Source organism: Patiria miniata, unplaced genomic scaffold, assembly GCF_015706575.1.
Source record: "Patiria miniata isolate m_02_andy unplaced genomic scaffold, ASM1570657v1 HiC_scaffold_29, whole genome shotgun sequence".
Taxonomy (NCBI): domain Eukaryota; kingdom Metazoa; phylum Echinodermata; class Asteroidea; order Valvatida; family Asterinidae; genus Patiria; species Patiria miniata.
In genome coordinates, this window is record NW_024037068.1 from 1,011,509 (window position 1) to 1,032,613 (window position 21,105).

Genomic DNA, 21,105 nt, shown 5'->3' on the forward strand with positions numbered 1-21,105 from the left:
GAGAAATACAAGCATTTTTTGGTAAAAAAACATGTTGCCCCCCTCGAGAAAAAAATCCTGGCGATGCCCATGAAAGTGGTGCTGTTTTACCATGTTGTGGAGGATCGTTTTTCAAGATTGCTACCATTCCGCTTTAGGGAAAGTAGTGGTCGTCTTCTTTGGGCGAAAATTTCTCGAAAAGACAATGGTCAACCCACCAAAAAATGTAAAGAAATTGAAAGATGACATGTCGATCATCATTTTTCTGTGCAGCTTAACGATAAAGGGGCGGGGGGGCCGAATCCGTCCCCCCCCCCCCCTCAACATTTTCCGTGATAGCTTCTAAAAAAAAAAAATTCGCGACCCGAGCTGTTATAACTTTTTAGCCTCGAGCTTTGCGCATCTTTTGATACCAAAAACATAAAAATCGGACCACGGGTTGCCGCGTAGCGAAAAAATTTCCGGCGCTACGTGCCGTGAAAACTGAATTGTCGCCTATTATTACGTCTTGTACACAGAGCATAATTGGCATTCGTACATATATATTGCCATTCCTACATAGTCATGAAATTTCTTGGGTATGTTTAGGAAGAGTTGCTCTATGCATGTGGCGAGTTTCTAAATTGTTCGTCACTCGATGGCCGAGATCTTAGGGGGGGGCGGAATCTGCCCCCCCCCCCCCCCCCCCCCCCCCCCCCCCCCCCCCCCCCCCCCCCCCCCCCCCCCCCTGAGAGAGATGGTCAAAATAACCCGGCCCTTTTAGGGTTAAAAACCTGTGAGAGTTCTGAGTATTTTTAAAAGATTTTTGAAGTATGGGCATTTAGCACTAGTGGCTATGGGAATTTTTTTGCACTGTTGCACGAGGCTGTTTGACCTACATTTTAGACGTGAGCGTTGGGAATAATTGTCAGGTCTAGGGAACCAGACCAAAGATCCTATAGCGCCGCAATCGGCGCTATAGGATCTTTGAACCAGACTATCGTAAAATGAATTATACCATGCAAGAAATGGGGTAAAACATTTCGCCACATGTGTTGAGTAGAGCTACAAGCACTACTCGTACATTTCCAACGATACGCTCTCTGTATCCGACACCATGGACCATGAGTATATCACTACTCCATAAAACTGTGTACAAACTAAAAATGCTTCTTTGGAGGGGAGATGAAATCACTACTCACTACTCCATAGCACGTGTACAAAAAAGTCACTACACAAGTCCTACACGGCAGGAAAATAACTACTCCATAGAACTGTGTACAAACTAAAAAAGCTTCTTTGGAGGGGAGATGAAATCACTACTCACTACTCCATAGACACGTACAAAAAGGCACTACACAAGTCCTACAGGGCAGGAAAATCACTGCTCCATAGAACTGTGTACAGACTTAAAAAGCTTCTTTGGAGGGGAGATGAAATCACTACTCACTACTCCATTGACACGTGTACAAAAAGTCACTACACAAGTCCTACACGCCAGGAAAATCACTACTCCATAGAACTGTGTACAAACTAAAAAAGCTTCTTTGGAGGGGAGATGAAATCACTACTCACTACTCCATAGACACGTGTAGAAAAAGGCACTACACAAGTCCTACACGGCAGGAAAATCACCACTCCATAGAACTGTGTACAAAACTAAAAAAAGTCCTACCGTACGGCAGGACTTGTGTTGTGACTTTTTGTACACGTGTCTATGGAGTAGTGAGTAGTGATTTCAACTACCCTTCAAAAAGCAGCTTTTTTATATATATATATTTGTTTTAATGTACAAAGTTCTATGGAGACTGATTTACGCAGTGGGCTAGTGGTTCACAGATTCTACCTCGTTCTCGATATTCACCTCGAGACCACGTGAGATAGCGCGGCGTGACCAAGCGTGTTCATTGTGCTGCTGAACCTCGCGACGTTCAGACGTGACTTATTGTCCGTGGCGAATAGTTTTCTATATTTTACGCACAGCATGGCTGGACAACCGACTTGAGCACGGCGAGTTGACCCTGAGCCCGGAGGATGAAGATCTGTTTGCTCTCCTCTCACCATCCTGTAAGTTGAATAGTCCTCGGGGCTCAGGGTCTCTTGACGGGCTCTCTGGGTTTCCACCCGCGCAGCCTGGTGGTGGCCAGGAATGGCGCACAAAAACAGGTAATACTGTTAGTAAAAAAGGGAAGTTTCCTCAGAATAAAAAACGAAGCTATGAGGAGAACACCAACGAGTCGCAGTTGGATAATTCCGAAACTGTACAAAAATGTTCCCCAGACATAATGGCTTTAGGCCAAATGATGAAAGGTGCAATGGAATCAATGCAGACAAGCTTCACTAAACAATTCCAAGAATTTACCCAAATGTTCATGGCCGTGCAGCCACAGTCTAATGACGAGGCTGAGAGCGAATCTGCTCACAAAGTAATGTCGCCGAAACGGCGAAAAATGGATGGTGGAAATACTAGCCACTATGACCATGAGTCTAGCGTTGCAAGACTACTTGAGGAAACAAACCCTGATACCGCCAGCACAACTGCTGCAACACCAGAAAATAATTCTGAACAAAACGAGTTACTTGCAAATATTGCACAAGATTTTCAGATAGATGAACAAACTTCTGATGCAGTACATGCCCAGTTGGCATCGATTGCAAACTCTATAATGCGGGACAAATTGTCCGACGACAAAGTAAAAGACATGTATAAAACCTATAACAGACCAAAGAACTGTGAAAAGGTGATCCCAACAAAAGTGAACAAACTCATTTGGGACAATATGTCGAGCAGTACCCGCTCCCAGGATGTCAAATTTCAAAAAATTCAGACATCCGTCATTAAGTCAGTTGTACCTGTGCTTCAGCTTTCGGAACAACTGCTTCAAGCATCCAAAAAGAAGGAGCTTGATAAACTTGACATAAAACCACTGCTGCGTAATGCAACAGATGCGATCGCACTAATGGCTAATGCCAATTATCAGTTGAATATGCGACGCAGGGAATTTATCAAGCAAGATATTAATCCCAATTTTAAACATCTTTGTGATACTACTGTTCAGTTCATTGAACAACTTTTTGGGGATGACCTACCCAAACAAGTCAAAGATATGTCAGAAGTGAATAAGGTTGGCTTAAAATTGGCAATCAGTTCCCGTGGGGGACGTGCGAGAGGTCGGTCGGGGCACAGGTCATATGACAGAGGTGGCCACCAGTACCGGGGCGCAAGAGGCGCTGCAGGCAGGGGTTTTTTGTACTCCCGCCCGTACAACAGCCGCCAATCTTGGCACAGCGGCAAGCAGTCGAACAAGAACAAGTAAAACAGGAGGTAAGACAACCTTCAAATCAATGCCAAATAGAAGCCAATATAGCAGGTCGTTTAAAGGACTTTATTTCGTCTTGGAGGAATATTACCTCAGATAAGCAAGTTCTTGATGCGGTTCAAAATTGCCATATTGAATTCGAGGAAGGGTGCCGCCCTTTTCAAATATGGCCGCCAACAGAAATTAATTTTCATGAGACGGAGAAAATAAGTCTTGATTTGGAAATAGACAAGCTCATTAAAAAGGGTGTTATAAAACATTCCTTCCATGAAAAGGGACAGTTTGTCTCCACAATTTTCCCCAGACTTAAAAAAGACGGCACTTATAGAATGATTTTGAACTTGAAACAGTTTAACAAATCAGTTGCTTATCATCATTTCAAGATGGATACACTAGTCTCTGCAGTGCGACTAATGAAACGCGACTGCTACATGGCCTCTATTGACTTAAGAGATGCCTATTATTCGGTGCCAATTGCCCAAGAGCACCAACAATTCTTAAAGTTTTCATGGCGAAATAAATTGTATCAATTTACTTGTTTGCCAAATGGCCTAGCGTCAGCCCCAAGAATTTTTACAAAACTGCTGAAGCCAGTTTATTCAACCCTAAGAAAGAAGGGCTTTTTATCAGTTGGTTATATTGATGACTCCTACAAAAGTTTACAGGGAGACACAAAAGAAGAATGTACCGAAAATGTTCGGCATTCAGCCTCATTGTTCACCAATCTGGGGTTCCGAGTCCACCCCGACAAATCCGTATTCGAACCAACGCAACAATTAACATTCTTGGGATTTATTCTGAATTCAAATAGTATGACTATTCAACCAACAATTGGCAAAGTTGAAAAGGTCTGTAACCAAATTACATCTGTGTTAAGCAAAAACCTGATTACCATTCAGGATGTTGCGTCCACTATTGGCGTCCTAGTAGCCTGCTTTTCAGGGGTTGAATACGGACAATTGTTCTATAGGAGCATTGAAACAGACAAAATAAAAGCTTTGCAAAACAGAAAAGGTGATTTCTCTGCGCTTATGCGGTTGTCTGAGAAATCCAAAGAAGAGTTAAACTGGTGGCTTACTAATATAGGGGGCAGTGTCAAACAAATTTCTCATGGAGAGCCAGACTTGGTTATTCAGTCAGATGCATCCAAACTTGGTTGGGGTGCGGTCCATAAATCACTCCATGCAGGAGGCAAATGGACAACCACTGAGGCTACTCAGCATATCAATTATCTTGAATTGCTAGCAGCATACTTGGCTTTACGTTCCTTTTGTTCCTCGTCAAGGAATGTCCATGTGCTTATCCAGATGGATAATACCACTGCAGTTGCTTATGTAAATTCTATGGGTGGTATAAAATCTAAGCCATGTAATGAACTCGCACAAAAACTTTGGTTTTGGTGTATAGATCAGAATATATGGGTATCTGCTTCTTATCTCCCAGGATCGCAGAATGTTGCTGCGGATAAGCAGTCCAGATTATTTAATGATAGGACTGAATGGATGCTTAAACCCAAGATTTTCAATCGCATTCAATCCCTTTGGGGCGATATAGCAATTGATTTATTTGCATCCCGACTAAATAAACAAATCTTGCCTTATGTTTCATGGAGGCCAGATCCGGGCGCTCTCTTTGTAGACGCCTTTTCAGTGTCATGGAAACCTTATTTTTTCTATGCGTTTCCTCCCTTCAGCATGATCGCCAGGTGCCTTCAGAAGGTAGATCAAGAAGAGGCAGAAGGGGTGCTGATTTTCCCGCTCTGGACAACCCAATCGTGGTTTCCCAAGCTCATGGCGATGTTAGTAGACAAGCCAGTACTGCTGCCAAGACAAAGGGATATGATGACCCTACCAAGCAGCGATCAACTTCATCCTCTACGGAACAAGCTTCGGCTGGTTGCCTGCCACTTATCAGGAAATCCTTCCAAATGCAAAATGTTTCTCAACAAGCAACCGAAATCCTCATGGCCTCATGGCGAGAGGGAACCCGAAAACAGTACTCTGGCTACCTCGAAAGATGGCTTCGCTTCTGTCGTCAAGGACAGGTTGATCCAATATGTCCCCCTGTGAACACAGTTTTGGACTTTTTGGCAGAATTATACCATTCTGGCCTTGGCTATAGTGCACTTAATACCGCTCGGTCTGCACTCTCAGCTACGGTAGTGACTAATAATTCCACTACTGTTGGTAATCACCCTTTAATTTGCAGATTTCTTAGAGGTGTATTTCAGTTAAGACCGCCCCCAACAAAATATACAGAGGTTTGGGATGTAAGTATCGTCCTAAGATATTTAAAGAGTCTTTACCCACTACAGGGGTTGACTTTAAAAGAAGTGACTTTTAAGTTAGTTACTCTAATTGCTTTGGTCTCGGCACAAAGATGCCAAACTTTTCATTTGATGGATATTAAGAATATGACAGTAACTGATTCGGTTTATACCTTCTTTTTTGCTATACTTAAGCAGAGCCGTCCAGGTCTGCCCAATGTTAAGGTTATTCTGAAGCCTTATTTGACTGATACAAGTCTATGTGTAGTTAAGACTCTGGAAGAGTACTTACGCCGAACAAGGCCTCTCAGAGGAGAGGAAAGTCAATTGTTTATTTCTCATTCTAAACCTCATAAAAAGGTTACCAAGGAAACCATAAGCAAATGGATTAAACAAGTATTGTCAAACTCTGGCATTGACGTGTCAGTATTCAAACCACACAGTACCAGATCAGCTGCAGTGTCTGTGGCAAAAAGGGCTGATGTTACTATAAATGACATACTAAAAACAGCAGGCTGGAGCACAGAAAGCACGTTTGCTAAGTACTATGACAAAGCTATTGTCATCCCAGCAACTGAGTCTTTTGCCAGTGCTGTACTTCAATTGTAGAGAATTACTTCCTTGCATAATATTATACAGTCCAAAAAGTCTGTTTAATATGCAGTTTTATTTATTTGAAAACACATTTACAACCTTCATGATGAATGTTTGCATAATAACGTTGTCGGTGTTGTTATTGTAAGAATGTGTAATTAGTATATGCTTCAATAAGCTTGAGAGATTAATATAGTGGAGTGATGAAAAACAGTTGTAACAAAAGCACTGAACGAGAAATGCTAGTAAAAGCAGGTGAATTCAATAAAACATTGCAGCAAGATTTCTGCTGAACTGAACCAGTATGAAGTTGTGTGAATACAAAGCTTCTTTCCGCTGTACCTGGCTCATGCATTATCCTGCTTTGAAATCTCACGTGGTCTCGAGGTGAATATCGAGAACGAGGTAGAATCCTAAAATTAAACGAAATGAAATTGAAGTTTGATTGGGATTCTATCGAGTGATCGATAGAACCGAGGGATCACGTGCCTTCCACAAAATGATAAATCATAATTATATTCCATGGTCCCACCCTGGTTGGGGGGGGATAATGTATTCGCCGTTAAAAAATGAACACGCTTGGTCACGCCGCGCTATCTCACGTGATCCCTCGGTTCTATCGATCACTCGATAGAATCCCAATCAAACTTCAATTTCATTTCGTTTAATTTTAGGATTATTCAGTGGTGTGCGTATTTTAGGTTGTGACCGGACACTAGTTGTGTAGGGTTCAGTAGCTCTACTGAAAACACCTACCGACCGAGAACCCCCCATTTCGTGCACCATTTGAATGGCGCAATGGCGCAATGGCGCGATGATCGAATCGGGAAAGAACCTCGTCGTGATTGCTCAATCTATCTAGAATGACATAGGGCCTAACATCCGTTTCGTCACACCGGATATCCTGACGAATTGCTCTCCCTATCTTGCGGTTAGTTTGTGTGAGTGACGATTTGTGTTTTTTTAATTTGCGGCGAGGTAGGCCTAGGCCCACTTAACTTAGTTTACAATTACATAAATTTGTGTAGTGTCAGTATCATATCATTACCAATACCTGATTAGCTATTCTTGCAGTTGCACGAAGTTGACATGATGGTGGATCTTCGCGTTAAAGGTAGGCCTATGTCATGTGGCGTAAAATATAAAGCTAAGATGTAGGCCTAGGCCTATGTAATTCCAAGAAATTTTAAGGAATTTTGGACGATCACTTGACTTTGTGTGTTCTCCCAGAAAATGAAATGGCTCAAGCCATGTAAGCCTTGATCGCACTCCTAGAATACAGTAGAAGGCTGTTTTCTGCATGACAGAATCGTCGGTACTTCTTACTTTTAGGACCCGTTCCTATATAGTATAAGGTTAAACAACTGACTTAAAATGACACTCAAAAGTAGCTGGAGTTACCCAGCCCTGAGTTTTATCATTGGGTTGTCATCTCCCCAATGATAAAACTCAGGGCTGGGTAACTCCAGCTAACTCAAAAGTGATATTTCTGGCGATCGTGTAGTGTAGGGCCAGGTTCCTATATAAGGGAACAAAATCCACTTTAGTTTAAAATTATTGGACCTACCAAACTAGTTAGCGACATTCTCAATAAACAGCATGAACAGGTATGTCATAGATAGAGGGCAGGGTTTAGATTTTTTGAGGGAAATTTGGGGGTAAAATGACGATGACAACACGCGACCCGAAAATAAAGATGGCGATCACCGCGCGATGTACCCTGAGCACGCACAGCGCGATGAATCGCAAGGCACAAACCGCGCAGGAAAATTGTGATTTCTACCCAGAGATCTGTCAAAAATTGCAAAACAGGTTTCATTAGAATTGAGAAAAGTCAGAACAGTTGGCAATAACACCTTCTTGAACATCGGCAGGTTTAATGTTGTAGAAAGAGGGCAGGGCTTTGACTTATTAAGGGGTTAAAGACGACGATGACAAACAGAAAATAGACTTAAAAAGCAAGATGGCGAACTGCAAAAAAGGGTAGGAAAGACACATTTTCTTTGAAAGTGCTTTCAATTTTACAACTTTCATGAGTTTATCTGAAGAAAAAAAGACTGCTTCAGCTAGCTTGAGAAACTCTAGCTGTAATGTTTAATATCGCATTTAAGCATTTGAGCTGGAAGTTACTCAAGCAATGCTTCAACCTGCCAAAGTCACTTTGGTACTGACAGTTATCTGTAAAAGTTATTTTTCAACAGAAGTGGCAAAAAATAGAGGTGTCCTAAAGATAAGGATTACCGAAGCGTCAACGCAGCGTCAACGTCTCCAAAACCGCATTCAAATTGACAAAAGCAGTGTTCAAAACTGTACATTTTGGACTAAAACCAATTGGTTAAATGTCTGAAAATTGCAATTTTCCATTCAAGAAAAATTGGCTCTCCGTGCAGCTCCGAGATTGGCAGAGCGCAGTCATGTTTCCTCAGGGGCAGTGAGGACCATACCAAATGCTAAAGTGGTGAAAGCATTATACAATAAATCAACAGAGGGCGGTCATTGCGAGTAAAGCAGCATACATGTACGTTATGATAATTTCACAATACCTGCACACCCATTTGGTGTAGTCCAGGCTCCTTGCGAAACTTTAGAGATCTATCATTTTGTCGCATAAAAAAACCCTATTTTTTCGTAAACAAAATGTAACCTCTGACCCACCGAAAATGTCTTTTAAGTCTAAACTTTAGGCTACAGAGTTCTATATCTTTTTTGTCAATTTAGAATGCGTTTTGGAAGTGTTGACGCTTCTATTACATGTATGTGTTGATGCTGTGTTGATGCTTACTATAGTACCCACACTAGTTAAAGCACTTAACATGAAGGTCTACAGTATAAGGCCAAATAAAAAAAAATTAGCATCCTACCTTTTAGTTTAATTCGGCCTAAGAAATTAAATTTGCAACTCAGTCGAACGAACGTGTAGCATGCTCGACAATCCATTACGACGATGTTGTTCTAAAGCCTAGAGGATTTTTCCACCTTTTTACACACATAGAAAATTAATACTGACACATCTAAAATGACAAACATGGGTAAATAATTGGTGAATAATTTCTGTTATTACGCACACTGTTGAATTGTCCACATCTGACACTGTGGAACTGCCCATTTATTAAAAGAAAGCTGGCACAGCCAATAGGCCTATGACTGTGAGTATGAGACAGGCTCCATGAAGATAACATTTACCAAAAGAAAAACAGAACCGGTCAAATATCCACTGCCTCAAAAAAGCAAAACATGATATTCAATTGCAAATTTTCCAAACCTACTGATTAGTGGTTATAGTGCATTGATTTCATCCACTGCCAAGTTCTATTTTTAGCCTTATGAACTGGTCATCATACTACATGTACTACATGTATTTTGCTTGTGTAAGATCTTAGTGAACCCTAACAGTCCTGAATCCTCCAAATTCAATACAATTTTGCACACCCCCTAGGGAGTTAAAGTGAAATGTTTCTTCCCTCTTGTTTTCATTCAGTTCGAATTTGCATCAGCCGTCCCTCCTCATGGCTATGGCTGTTACTGGTGTTTCATTTCATACTGCAATCCGCGACGCTGCCTGTAACTACACCCCCAAGTAAGTAACCAAAGTTTCAAAGAGGCCTGTGTGTGCTGAACTTGAAACAAGGCATGGCAAGCCTAGTAAAGCTGGTCTCACAGCACACACATTTCTATTCCATTGATTCATAATAGCTATTTGGCATATTCAGTGGCAGATTTTTTCATGTGTCAGTCACACAATTGGCCAGATTCAGCCCATTCATGGCATAACTCCAGACTGGGACTAGTCTATGTAATAGACCATGGCAAAATCTATAACATTTGAGCATATTCGCTGATTATAATTATGCAAGACAACCGCATCTTGACCTGTAGATTTTGACCAATCAGCAGGCGCTTTTTATATCGGGTCTTTGGTCATTCACCGCTGTCGCGTCATAGACACATGGAAAAAAAAAAATACCCTAGACACAGCAACAAAGGCTGCGGTCACGCACTCTGTATTATTTTATGCAATACGTGCCCGGCTGTTGTTGTATTACAAAACACTGCCAATTGGGCAATTCCATTGGGCAAAGAAAAGGTCCTCAGTATTTCACCAACCAAGTTTGCAGACTCAACTCAATTTTTAAAGGAGACATTTCTTCAATATTTTGCACGTGAGGGAAGTCAAGTGATTTCAACATGAGGCTTAAGAGTAAACTGGTGCAAGTCCAATCATGGTCCAACTATTTGTCATGTAGTTTTAGTATAGTGTCAATCAGTGTCTGATGGCTGACTATATGGAGAAATGTGTAGTAAAGAGACTAGCATGTTTCTTTTTCACAGTTGATTGATGCAGTACTGAAGTGGTGTTGGACTGATTGTTTCATGTGCCAGTCTATTTTCTTGTATTGCATGCTTTCAGTACTTTAGGTCTTGGGACTCTCATACACTGTATTGAGAGTCCCAAATTTTCGGATTACATGTAGCATAATCTTATACAATAGCACTGCCCGGCTTACAAGTGATGGTGAGTGAGTCAGTCATTTAGTCAGTCAGTCGGTCAGGTAGGCTATAAATAGGACTACATGATAGGCTGGCCATTTGGGAATTCAATGGGGACCAGCTAGAAATTTCACTTCGATGCCCCTGTGACCAGCATGTACATTTCAATGCCCAAAGATTTTTTTTTTACTTCAAAAACTTGTATATTGTACATAATGTCATGTAGTTTATATCTGTTTACCTGGTGATTTTTTATAAAGTGTTTGTAGCTGCTGGATATCTTCATGTCTCTCCGTCAGTCCCTCAGCCCGTTAGTTAGTAACAAACGTTGACATTGTCTATTGCTCCTACACATTTTGACCGATTTCAACCAAAAGTATCAGTAGCCCAGCCCCAACATGTCACATGACCAAACTGGGGTCAAACGTCATTATTGGGTCACTGGGTCCAAAAAACACTACTCATTCCAGAATTTACATGGCTCAATCACGTGACTCATGCATGAACACAAATTTGTTGGCCAGCAGCTCTTGAGATATTTTTGATCGAGCTTGTTACATACTGCAAGTATCCATCCAGAAGCATGGATAGGTCATTGGAAAGTTTTTTACATCATCTTTTGTTGACTTTTAGTTTTTCACGGAAATGTAATTTTATTCATAACATATCAACTAATATCACTTGATTCTTTCAACATGTGAGATGTGCCATCCACCAGTGACTCTATGTTAAATGTGACCTTTCATCACAACATGAGCTTAAAGTCAGACTATTTAAGAACTGAGATACCTGCATTTGTATTTCTGGAGAACAAGAGCTTTCGAATGGTATACAAAGTTAAGAAGAGTTCAGTAACGGAGTTCAGTAACGGAAAAGAAGACCACCAAGTTACTTGAGGTTGTACATGTTCTCAAAAATCAGTTGTACATGTACATGTACAACCGATTTTTGAGAACAATTTTTTATAGATGTTTGACAGAACAAAAATGTTGGAGAAAGGTAATACAGGACTTAATTGTAGAGATTATATTAACGTTCACCTGAAAACAAAAAACAGACCGCCCCTTCAAATTTTAGCTTTGCCCAACTGTACTGAGAAAATCACAATTTCCATTTTGTTGTGGCAGGTCACATTATCTCACATATGAGTTCATTGTTATTGCTATGAAACTTAATTCACAGAGGAATTGAGAAAGTTAATATCATTCATATTTGTACATTTATCTGCATGTAGATGTGTTATAAGGATATTTACTTTACTTTTTTTCCTCCCAGGAACTGAAGCTGACTTAATATGTCAATCCAAGTTGGGTGAGATTTTTGTCTATGACGAGGGAGTGGGGATTTGCGTCTCTTGCAGAAGTTGTCAGTGTGCATACATCACAGGGAATCCTCACTGTGTGAAGTGCGTAGGTAGGTCTCACTTTTCACTGCATTGAGATCCCAGTTGTTGTCAAGTTGATCAAATGTGATACCACAAGTAAGTCCACAAGTACATGACGATTACAAGCATATCGATATTGCTTGATTATTCAATATTATTTTGAAATCATTCGCTTATTTTTTTTTATAGCAATTTTTTAATCAATTTGAAATACATGTATCGAGATTTTCGATATTGAGGAATCATATCGAAAATATCGAAAATGCATCAGATTATCGTCAAAATAAATCTCCCGTGTGTGCTTTTACTTTGTGTTTATCGTTTGCTGTATAATGAAATAAAACTTGGTGGCAACTTGTGCTTGTGACTCAAAAATAAAAAAATTGCAAAATGCCAAGCGGTGTCGCTTTGTGCTCTGCATTCGCTGGAATTCGTGGTCTCCTCCAATGTAAAACTGCCTGTTCTGGACAAACTGTCAGTGCTGATGTTCGCTTTAAAAAGTTTGAGAAAGCCCTGGAAAATTGGGACTTCAGATTTTTTATTTTTTTTTATTGTTGTTGTTTGTTTTTTTTAATCAAAGTGCCATCTTTATTGTCTTTAACTTTTGCATGGGTTAATAGATATATCGAATATTCTCGATATTGGATTTCCGATATATACATTATTGACAATTCTGATATTGACGGTGCTTAATACAGGGTGAGTAAAAAAAAACAAGGAAACCCAAATGACGCCCCTATTTTTTTTAAAGAAGTTGTGTATGTAGCCCAGTCAAGATCTAGGATACAAAAGCCAAATTAGTAAGCTTCTTTTATTAAAAATATTGATCATATCCCTCATGTACATGTGTACTTTTCAAGTTATCGACTTTTACATGTAAACATAACATGGTTTTATATTTTTGTCCACGGATCACAATAAAGGTAAGTGATATTTCAGCAAAACGAAAACCATTCACATATAAAACAAAACACTCTCACCACCACACACATTGGCATCTATCATAAACCTTTTAATATCTGCTTCCAATGTTCAAACAACATGCTTTATAATGTCAGTGGAGACATACATGTACAGGATTATTCCGATATCATGATGCGACATGCTTTTATTTTACTGTTATGTCAAGTACAGTACCTTAACCCTGCTATGCCCAGTGCAGTTGGCAAAGAGAGTTATCAGACCTTTCAAAACATTTAAACTTTGCCTCCCTAAAAGGGTTTTGAAAGGTGAAATAGTGCTGGAACTTTGGGACATTTCGAAAGGTGAAGCAACTCTGTGGGCAAATTCAGTAAGTTGCATTTCAATACCTTTCGAAAGGAATTGAAGGTGTGGTAGTGCAGTAACACTAAATTCTGGAGGATTTTAAAAGGTCCAGCATTTTTTTCCCTCCAATTTGCCAGCACCCAGATTTTGAGGTGTTTTTAATGGTCTAACTACAGGAGAGCTATGTGTATCTGTGATAATAATAAAATAATAATAACACAATTTAAGCGCACATTTTCACAAGTGTCGATGCGTGACTAAGGACAACTCCAGAAGACAAATTTTAAAAATTGTGTTTGTGTCCAAAAATTCCATTACTTAAAAAATACATGGGTGATTTGAATGATTCTTGTACTAAAAGAAAGCTTAGTTTGTGGGCTTTCACATCCTAGATCTTGAAAGCCCTACATGCAGAACTTCTTTACAAAACAGGGGGCGCCATTTTGGTTTTCATTTTCTTGACTCACTGCTCGGACAAACAAAACAATACTCAGTTGTTGTTGGGAAATTGTTACAGCCGATATGTCCCTTTTTTATTCTGTGTAGACTATGGCATTCTACCCTGTCAAACTACTACTGCTCAGGTGACTGCTCAGATCACTGCCCCAGTCACTGGTACTCCGCTGCAGGAATCCACCCCATCCCTGCAGACGTCCATGCAGACCACAGAAGAGACACCATTGATGGCCTTTATGACAACTATGCAGCAAAACGATACTGCCGAGACCAATGCGAACAACGTGGAAAAGGCAACCTGGAGTACTGTAGTAGGTAGGAACGTTGTAATTTGTCCCAACACACGTCACGGTCGCCCCACAAAAATAAAAGTTCTATTCCGTGGTATTGCATTACATGTTTCTGCCTGTGGTGGCACACGAATACAATATGTGAGAATCTCCGTTTGTTCGCAATACAGAAGATGAAAAAACTTGTTTGTGATGCTGACGCTGCTAACACAAAGAAGCAAGTAAAATATGCTGGCAAACGATAAATGTAGGATACAAACATCCACACAATAATCCTTCTATAGATTGGGCGCTGTTGTAGTATTATTGTGTTATTCGTGCGAGAACGATGCTCGAGGTCCACTTTTTCGACCCCAAAAAGTTGGGATGTTTGTGTTAGTGGTGAATCTAGCCGTAAGAGTTCGCCTTTTGCGGACGTGTTAGAAATCACATTTTGTGCTTTAGTGATTGGTCACTGCTGTTTGTGTGCACTGTGCTGTGTAATACTAGATACACACAACGTGTATACATACACGTTGTTTGAAAACGACAGGGAGCGTGTATCATACTCAGTTGTGTCCGATGTAAACAATTGTTTTTTGGTTTTTTTTCGTCTTTCCTCGGGAACAGTAAGACATTAGGTTGGTTTCTTTTCAACCAGATGTTTGAAATAGGATAAGTAAACATGAAATTTTCAGGGATTTTCAGGACGCACCTTGCCCCTTTTAAGTAGCCTTTTGCCATGCCAATTGTGGTTCTACAGCGGCGAAGCTGTGGAGCTGCGGGTGAATGGAGCGAAGACCAATTCAGCATGCATGAGTGGCAAAGCTGTGAGGCCTTTTCTAACTCTATTATACATTTTTTGTTGCATTATTCATATTTTTTATGCAAATAAGTAGAGTGCTGAAAGGTTAACCAATCACAACGCGGACTTCTCCTAGTTGCATCCAGTTGTGAAAGGAATGTAAGCAGTGCAAATGTATTAAGCGGAAATAAGTTCAGAAAAGCAATTATTTCATACCCTCATAATCTCTTGAAATACTTTTATAAATAAAACAAACAAATGAAAGGACAATTACTTGAGCATAAGCTGGAAAAAATAGTCTCAAAGCTATTTTCCCAAATAAACAATATACAGATCCAAACTACACTGGTCGATTGTTGTCATGAAAATCGCCTGTGCTTGAAATATTTTACCGTATCCAGTGGGAAAAAATACAAATACATCATTCCTTGTACAACTCCTTCAATCGCCTGATGCTGTGTTACAACTGACAATGTAGTAACCAACAGATAATGTATCACCAACCGATAATGTCACACAAATTGACTGATAGTGTAGAAAATATTGAAATTGCATTGACTTTAAGGTCAAAACTGGGCTTCCAAATCAATTTCAAACTCAAGATATGGGTCCTTAAAGTTCGCTGCTCTGTCTGGTAATACCTGTTAAAGCCACAATGAACACTATGTATAAAGTGCTTAAAGGTAGGGTACATGCAGATCATTCGTTTGAAGCAACAAAAGTGCTCAATAAATGCTGTAGTATTCTGAGAAAACTATATTCTAGGATATTGGTTTCAATTTAAAAGTTGCCGAGACATGTTATTGTTTGTTTTGAATTGCACTCAAATTCAGCAGCCGGGTAACGATCCCTGGCGGGCCCGATTGCAGCTACGCGATGTCAAGCACTGAACTGACACCTGTAGCAATCAAACGCCAGTGGGCCTCATGGCAACACACACAAGCATACACCCATATTCAAGGATTTGCCAAATTACAAACAAACCGTAATAATGGAAATTTAAAAAAATGCGTCTAGAAATGGCCTTTTATTGTTTTCTTCAAAATTTCAGCATGCCAAAAAAGATTAATTTCACAAGAAAATTAGTGCCATTAATATCTGTAAACCAAATAAGCTATTCATGAATAATTTCATTAGTGACTTTTTGGATAGCTGCAAATGATCTACTCTACCTTTAAAGATGAATATAAATGAGGTAAGTATAGCAGTATTTCATTCAAGTTTGAGGGAGTCATATCGCAACATCTCTAGCAAACCTTGAAACAGATTTTATTTGAAACCTATTGTGCTTTGATCCCATATAGGCTTTCCATTGATAGCTGTAATGGTAACAGTCGTCGGTGTTCCTAGTCTTGTGTTTGGGGTTTTCATGTGGAAAAGGAGGCCTAGTACTAGTGGTATGTATCCAACATTATTTCTAAATTTTGATTTTGATGGCGCAACCAAATTTCCAGCACCAGTTATTTTTTTTCTCTAATCTAACACCCAGATATCTGATTATAATTATTATTTGTCAGTAGTTGTATTAGACCAGACCAAGGTTCCGGAAGTGATGCGGCGACGCGGCTTTTTTTATTTTTTTTTATTTTTTTATTTTTTTGCTTTTTTTTTCAAGCTTGGATTGTACAGACAAGGTGGGGTACTATTTTGCTTTTTTGGTGTCCTCATGTACATTGGTGTCCTCCATAATTTGCCTTGGTGCCCTCGATCATTTGCCTTGGTGCAATTTCCCATTCCTTGGTGCTCTTTGGTAAACAAATTTGAGGATGTGCAGCAATAGAGTGTGCTGTTGGAGCTACCGCGAAACATTTTGGAAAAAAAAAAGATTGATGCGCATGATTAAAATCAACAAAGAGCAAATGACCTACAATGTACATGTATGTACTGTTAACATGTATATTTTTGTCGTACTTTCAGGTGCAGCCCGCCAGCAGGTGCCTACACAGGAGACCGGCAAACGGGAACCTCACCCTAGCACCGACCTGACGGGTGTTATACCTCCTAATCATGAGTTTTCTGAGAACGAGTCCTGTGTTTAGGACAGGCAAATCCCTGAGGCTTCCGATTCCATATCTCGTAGACAGAGTCGCCGTTTGTCTTTTGTGTAAAAACAAACCCTGATCATGATATTCACGGAACTAAAACTATAACAGGGGCGGATCCAGGAATTTTGAATTTGTTCAGGCCTGTCATATTTTATTTCACGTCTCAGTGGCGTAACAAAATCATTTTTAGTTTGGGGTGGGGTTGGGGTGGGGTAGATTAAACTTTCGTTAAAAGCGCACTCGGAAATCAGTGCTGAATTGTAGCCAGATTATTTTCCCCGGACACCTGGCCTCCATACAATCAAAAAGTACATAATACGTGTGTCTGTGTGTGCTATGTTTAGGTTAGGTTGACTCTTGTCAGCACAATGACTTGAGAAATACTTTACTTAGGGAAGTTGAAATTTGGTTTGTAGGTTGTTCTTGATAGTCTTAAGGAGCCTGTTGCTTTTGGGGCCGACAGGTCAAAGGTCAAGGTCATTCTATACTTAAACAACAGAATATGTTGTCAGCACGAATGCTTGAGAAATACTTTATTTAGGAACTTCAAATTTGGTTTGTGGGTTGCTCTTATCCAATCTTATCAAGCCTATTGATTTTGGGTCGAAGGTCAAGGTCACTTTTGCTAAAACAATAGAAATGTTCCATTTTGGTTAGGGACACTGACTTTATAAAAACTGCCATCATGCCAGGGAGATTGCGCAGGTCTCACTTGCATTTTAATTCTTAAAAGTTTGTTTTTGCTTGCTCGTCCTGGTGTATTAAAGCATAGACCTAGAATGCATGCACAATAGATAAATTGCATAATGTTCATGTTGTTAATAATGAGTGTAATAGGCGCTAATAACACCTAGCCACTATCGCATCATTGTTCTTTGTTCTATAAGGCACAATGAAGCGATGATATATGCCTACCTATAAGTACAAAGGAATAATACTTGACATTTTTGAATGAACTGAATGCTGATAGGACAATCTTTTTCTGCCATGATGGTGTACTGCCAGCCTAGCTGCTTAAATGAATAGGGTGTGATTACCTTTCATTTAGAAACAAACAAACAAAGAACCCAACAAACGAACAAACCATACCCAAGAAAATGACTGTTGAAAGTGACAGCATCGAACACTAGTCTGTGTACTTTATACCCTTTTAGACTGGTGTTCCGAGTCACATGAAACTGAACTATTTTGAAGGTTTCCAACACATGAGTTACTTCATGTGCAAGTCTTTGAAAGATTGAGTGTTGGATCGACTCCTCAGTCTAGTCCATGGTAATTGTGACATAACCTTTGCCCATCAGATACTAAAATTTGTTTTGGTTGACTACAGTTTCCTTGGGCATCGCGAGGGGAGGTGGCAGGGGTGTGGGAAAATGTCCCCCTGCTCACCCTCGAAAAAAATTGAGAATGTTCTGGAAATGTACAGGGATCTTGGGGGGGGAGAATGTGCTTTGCCCCCACCCCTAGAACAAATACTGGGGACGCACATGACATTTGCTTGTTATGATTTCTGAGTTGGTGTGATTCTGGAAAGCCAGTTTATATATTTGAAGTCAACACTCTCATTGTCACAACCTATATTCCGTCATGAAAGTCACCCAGCTGCATTGGAGTTTTCTACATTTTGAGACAATGCTCAGTGCTCTGATGATCAATATCTTACATGACAATCCATGAAGTTGACTTTACTATAATGCAGTCAGCAGGAAGCACTAGCAGAAAAAAGATTGTCTTACATGCAACCAATATTGCTTAATCCCATCTCTGGGCCCATATAAGTATATGCCAGTTCAATATTTTCCTTAATTTTGATTTTAGAATTTATCTCTTTTTTGGGGAATTATTTTATGATCCACCCAATATATGAGTGACTGGTCACCAAAGCTACACATTTTTGCAAAATGGAAATCAAGAGGAACTACTAACATTTTCATATTCACTCAAATGTTAAATAGAGTGATATTTGAATATGCCCTATTTCTTTAAATTGAAAATTAACCGGTTAGGGGGAAAAAGTTCCTTTAAACTCTGTTTTTTGAGGATCCAGTCACAATATTAGGACTTTGCCTTTCTTCCAGTAGGTCCTGCGATGGGATTAAGTGGTATGATTGAGGCAGGTTTTGTCCACTTTATTACAAATTGAAGGGTATGTCTTGCTGGTTTAAGAACAGATGTGATGTCTTGGACGTAGATGGGCAACAGTTACAGGGGCCTTATTGAGTGGTAGTGTCTGTTTCTTGCAAGCCATTCTCCTTCCATGTTGTAATTTTGTTTGACATCCTGCAAAATGTTAATAGATTTCCTTGAAGACAGCAGTCTTCAATGAGGAACCTTATTATATTTATGATGGCAGACTCCCCGTGAATTTATCTCACAGGGTGTCATGGGATATTAATTAATAGCAATTATCAATAATGTTGATAATTGTTGAAAGATGGATTTACTTTCTTTTAACTTGTCTTCACAATAACATTTTCAAGTTGTGTAACATGGATCTGGTGACCTTCTTAAGATGGCACCAAAAGTTGCTTATACTGCAGTTTTGGGTTTATGCAACCTGCTCCAAGGCTGCATTCTTATTGTAACTTTGTTTTACTCCTTTTATGTAACCCATGCACACACAGCAATTTTTATTAAAACTCTTTGTTTTAGAGTTTATATAACAATTATGTAAACCTTTACATAACACAAAATAGGGCTATATAAGTGAGAGCAAAATAAGTCTAAGGCAATATTTTGAGACCCTTGGCCGGAAGGACTGACGCAAGAGACCAGAATCTTCAATTCTGCTGGCAAGATTGCCAGATAGTTTCTACCGATGGACCAAGACATGGAGATCGACCATCGAACTCAAAACTCAGCTTAACTTTCTGTAGCTGAAGTTTTGGATCTTGGCATGCTAAAATTGGCCAAGACTCGTCTGTGTACAAGGCAGTGCCATCGCTTCACTCAAGGCAGCAGTCCAAGAGTCAAGTCAAGTCAAGAGCTACGGCAACGAGACCGCATCCCGAGGAGTCGTCTCTTCACCAGTTCAAGCAAGCAAGCAAGCAAGCAAGCAGCTAAGTACATGTACATGATCATGAACTCAAATGAACAATCCAATGCCGGCTCTTGCTCTCAATTCAATGACAATGTTTCTACAATGTTTTGTAAACTGTTATCTGAGTAATGTATATTCACTGTAAATATGTAGTTGAAAAGGTTAAAAGAATATAACCGATAGTAATAGCAAAGTACCTTTCTTTTGTTTATGTGTGATGATTTTGTTGTTGATTGCCAAGCGCGCGGTCATTATGGATTCATGCGTAACACAGGGAAATACTTGCTTTTGGATAGGCTTGGGTAATTCCAACCCCCACCCCACCCTACCCCCCCCCCCCCCAAAAAACCCCAAATCCCCCTCAAAAACAAAGTAATTACTTTCATGACTTTGGAAATAGATTGTCGGCTGTAAATCCTTCCTCTTAATGACCATGTTTTAGTGATAGGTTTTATTGAACTTCTCCCTATTTTCCAAATAGTGTTTTTGCTATGGATGCAGGCCCATCGCCAGCCCTGAGCGACAGGGGGGAGCCATAGTACCAACTAGGGGGGCCCACTACCATAAAAAAAAAAATACAAAAATGCATATGTCTCTTGCTGGGGGGGGGGGGGGGGGGGGACTGCTCGCCAAGGGAGTCCCGGCCCTGTATGGATATTAGCCATGGGCCTGCATGGATATGAGGTGCGGTTTCGGAACAGAGTTCTTACTCGGGGCAGAATCTAAATCAATGCCCCCTCTTCCCCGCCCCCAAATTGGAGTTACCCAAGCCTATATCTTTTCTTAATGAAATATTTTGTAAAGTAGTAAAGTGCAGGAAACAGTTGGTAAAATGGTGAAATGAATTTGTATCCTCTTTAGTAGATAACGAGTTATTATTTTTATCGACGAATATCATCATGTTCGTGAATGTTAAGAATTATTGGTGTTGGTATACAAAATAAATACTGAAATTACAAAAATTCACTTTATGTACTCAGTAATTTTGTGGATATTGTTGTGTAATGTTGTGCTTATCTGTCTATTCCTGCAGTTCTCTAGTTAAAAATGTGGAAGTGTAAAAATCGATTTTATTAACCCATTTTTGTCAATAAATCCATTATTTTTGCCCCAAATCGTCCAAATAATACGTGTCAGAGTATTAAGTGAAATTCGTCTGGCATCAACTTGCCTTTCTATTGTTTGGGAAAATTACATTTTTTGCCCACATTTTA

The 21,105-nt window shown here is 39.9% G+C and overlaps 2 protein-coding genes across 2 annotated transcripts; both read left to right on the forward strand.

The window, feature by feature from the left end:
- Positions 1–2,324: 2,324 nt before the first annotated feature.
- Positions 2,325–6,153, forward strand: LOC119735825. Its single transcript, XM_038209762.1, has 4 exons — positions 2,325–2,384; positions 3,158–3,283; positions 4,972–5,547; positions 5,905–6,153. The coding sequence occupies exons 1-4, from the start codon at positions 2,325–2,327 to the stop codon at positions 6,151–6,153; spliced, it is 1,011 nt and encodes a 336-aa protein (XP_038065690.1).
- Positions 6,154–7,106: 953 nt separating this feature from the next.
- On the forward strand, positions 7,107–20,229 carry LOC119735607. The gene is made up of 6 exons (XM_038209373.1): positions 7,107–7,252; positions 9,617–9,715; positions 11,902–12,039; positions 13,823–14,047; positions 16,111–16,203; positions 16,724–20,229. The coding sequence occupies exons 1-6, from the start codon at positions 7,228–7,230 to the stop codon at positions 16,843–16,845; spliced, it is 702 nt and encodes a 233-aa protein (XP_038065301.1). The 5' UTR covers positions 7,107–7,227; the 3' UTR covers positions 16,846–20,229.
- Positions 20,230–21,105: the final 876 nt, after the last annotated feature.

Coding starts and splice junctions, on each gene's coding strand:
- LOC119735825 (XM_038209762.1), top strand. CDS start 2,325: ATGTTCATGGCCGTGCAGCCACAGTCTAATGACGAGGCTGAGAGCGAA. Junction 3,284..4,971: donor AAGAACAAGTAAAACAGGAG/GTAAGACAACCT, acceptor TCCTCCCTTCAG/CATGATCGCCAGGTGCCTTC. Junction 5,548..5,904: donor AATATACAGAGGTTTGGGAT/GTAAGTATCGTC, acceptor CCTCATAAAAAG/GTTACCAAGGAAACCATAAG.
- LOC119735607 (XM_038209373.1), top strand. CDS start 7,228: ATGATGGTGGATCTTCGCGTTAAAG. Junction 9,716..11,901: donor GCCTGTAACTACACCCCCAA/GTAAGTAACCAA, acceptor TTTTCCTCCCAG/GAACTGAAGCTGACTTAATA. Junction 16,204..16,723: donor AAGGAGGCCTAGTACTAGTG/GTATGTATCCAA, acceptor TCGTACTTTCAG/GTGCAGCCCGCCAGCAGGTG.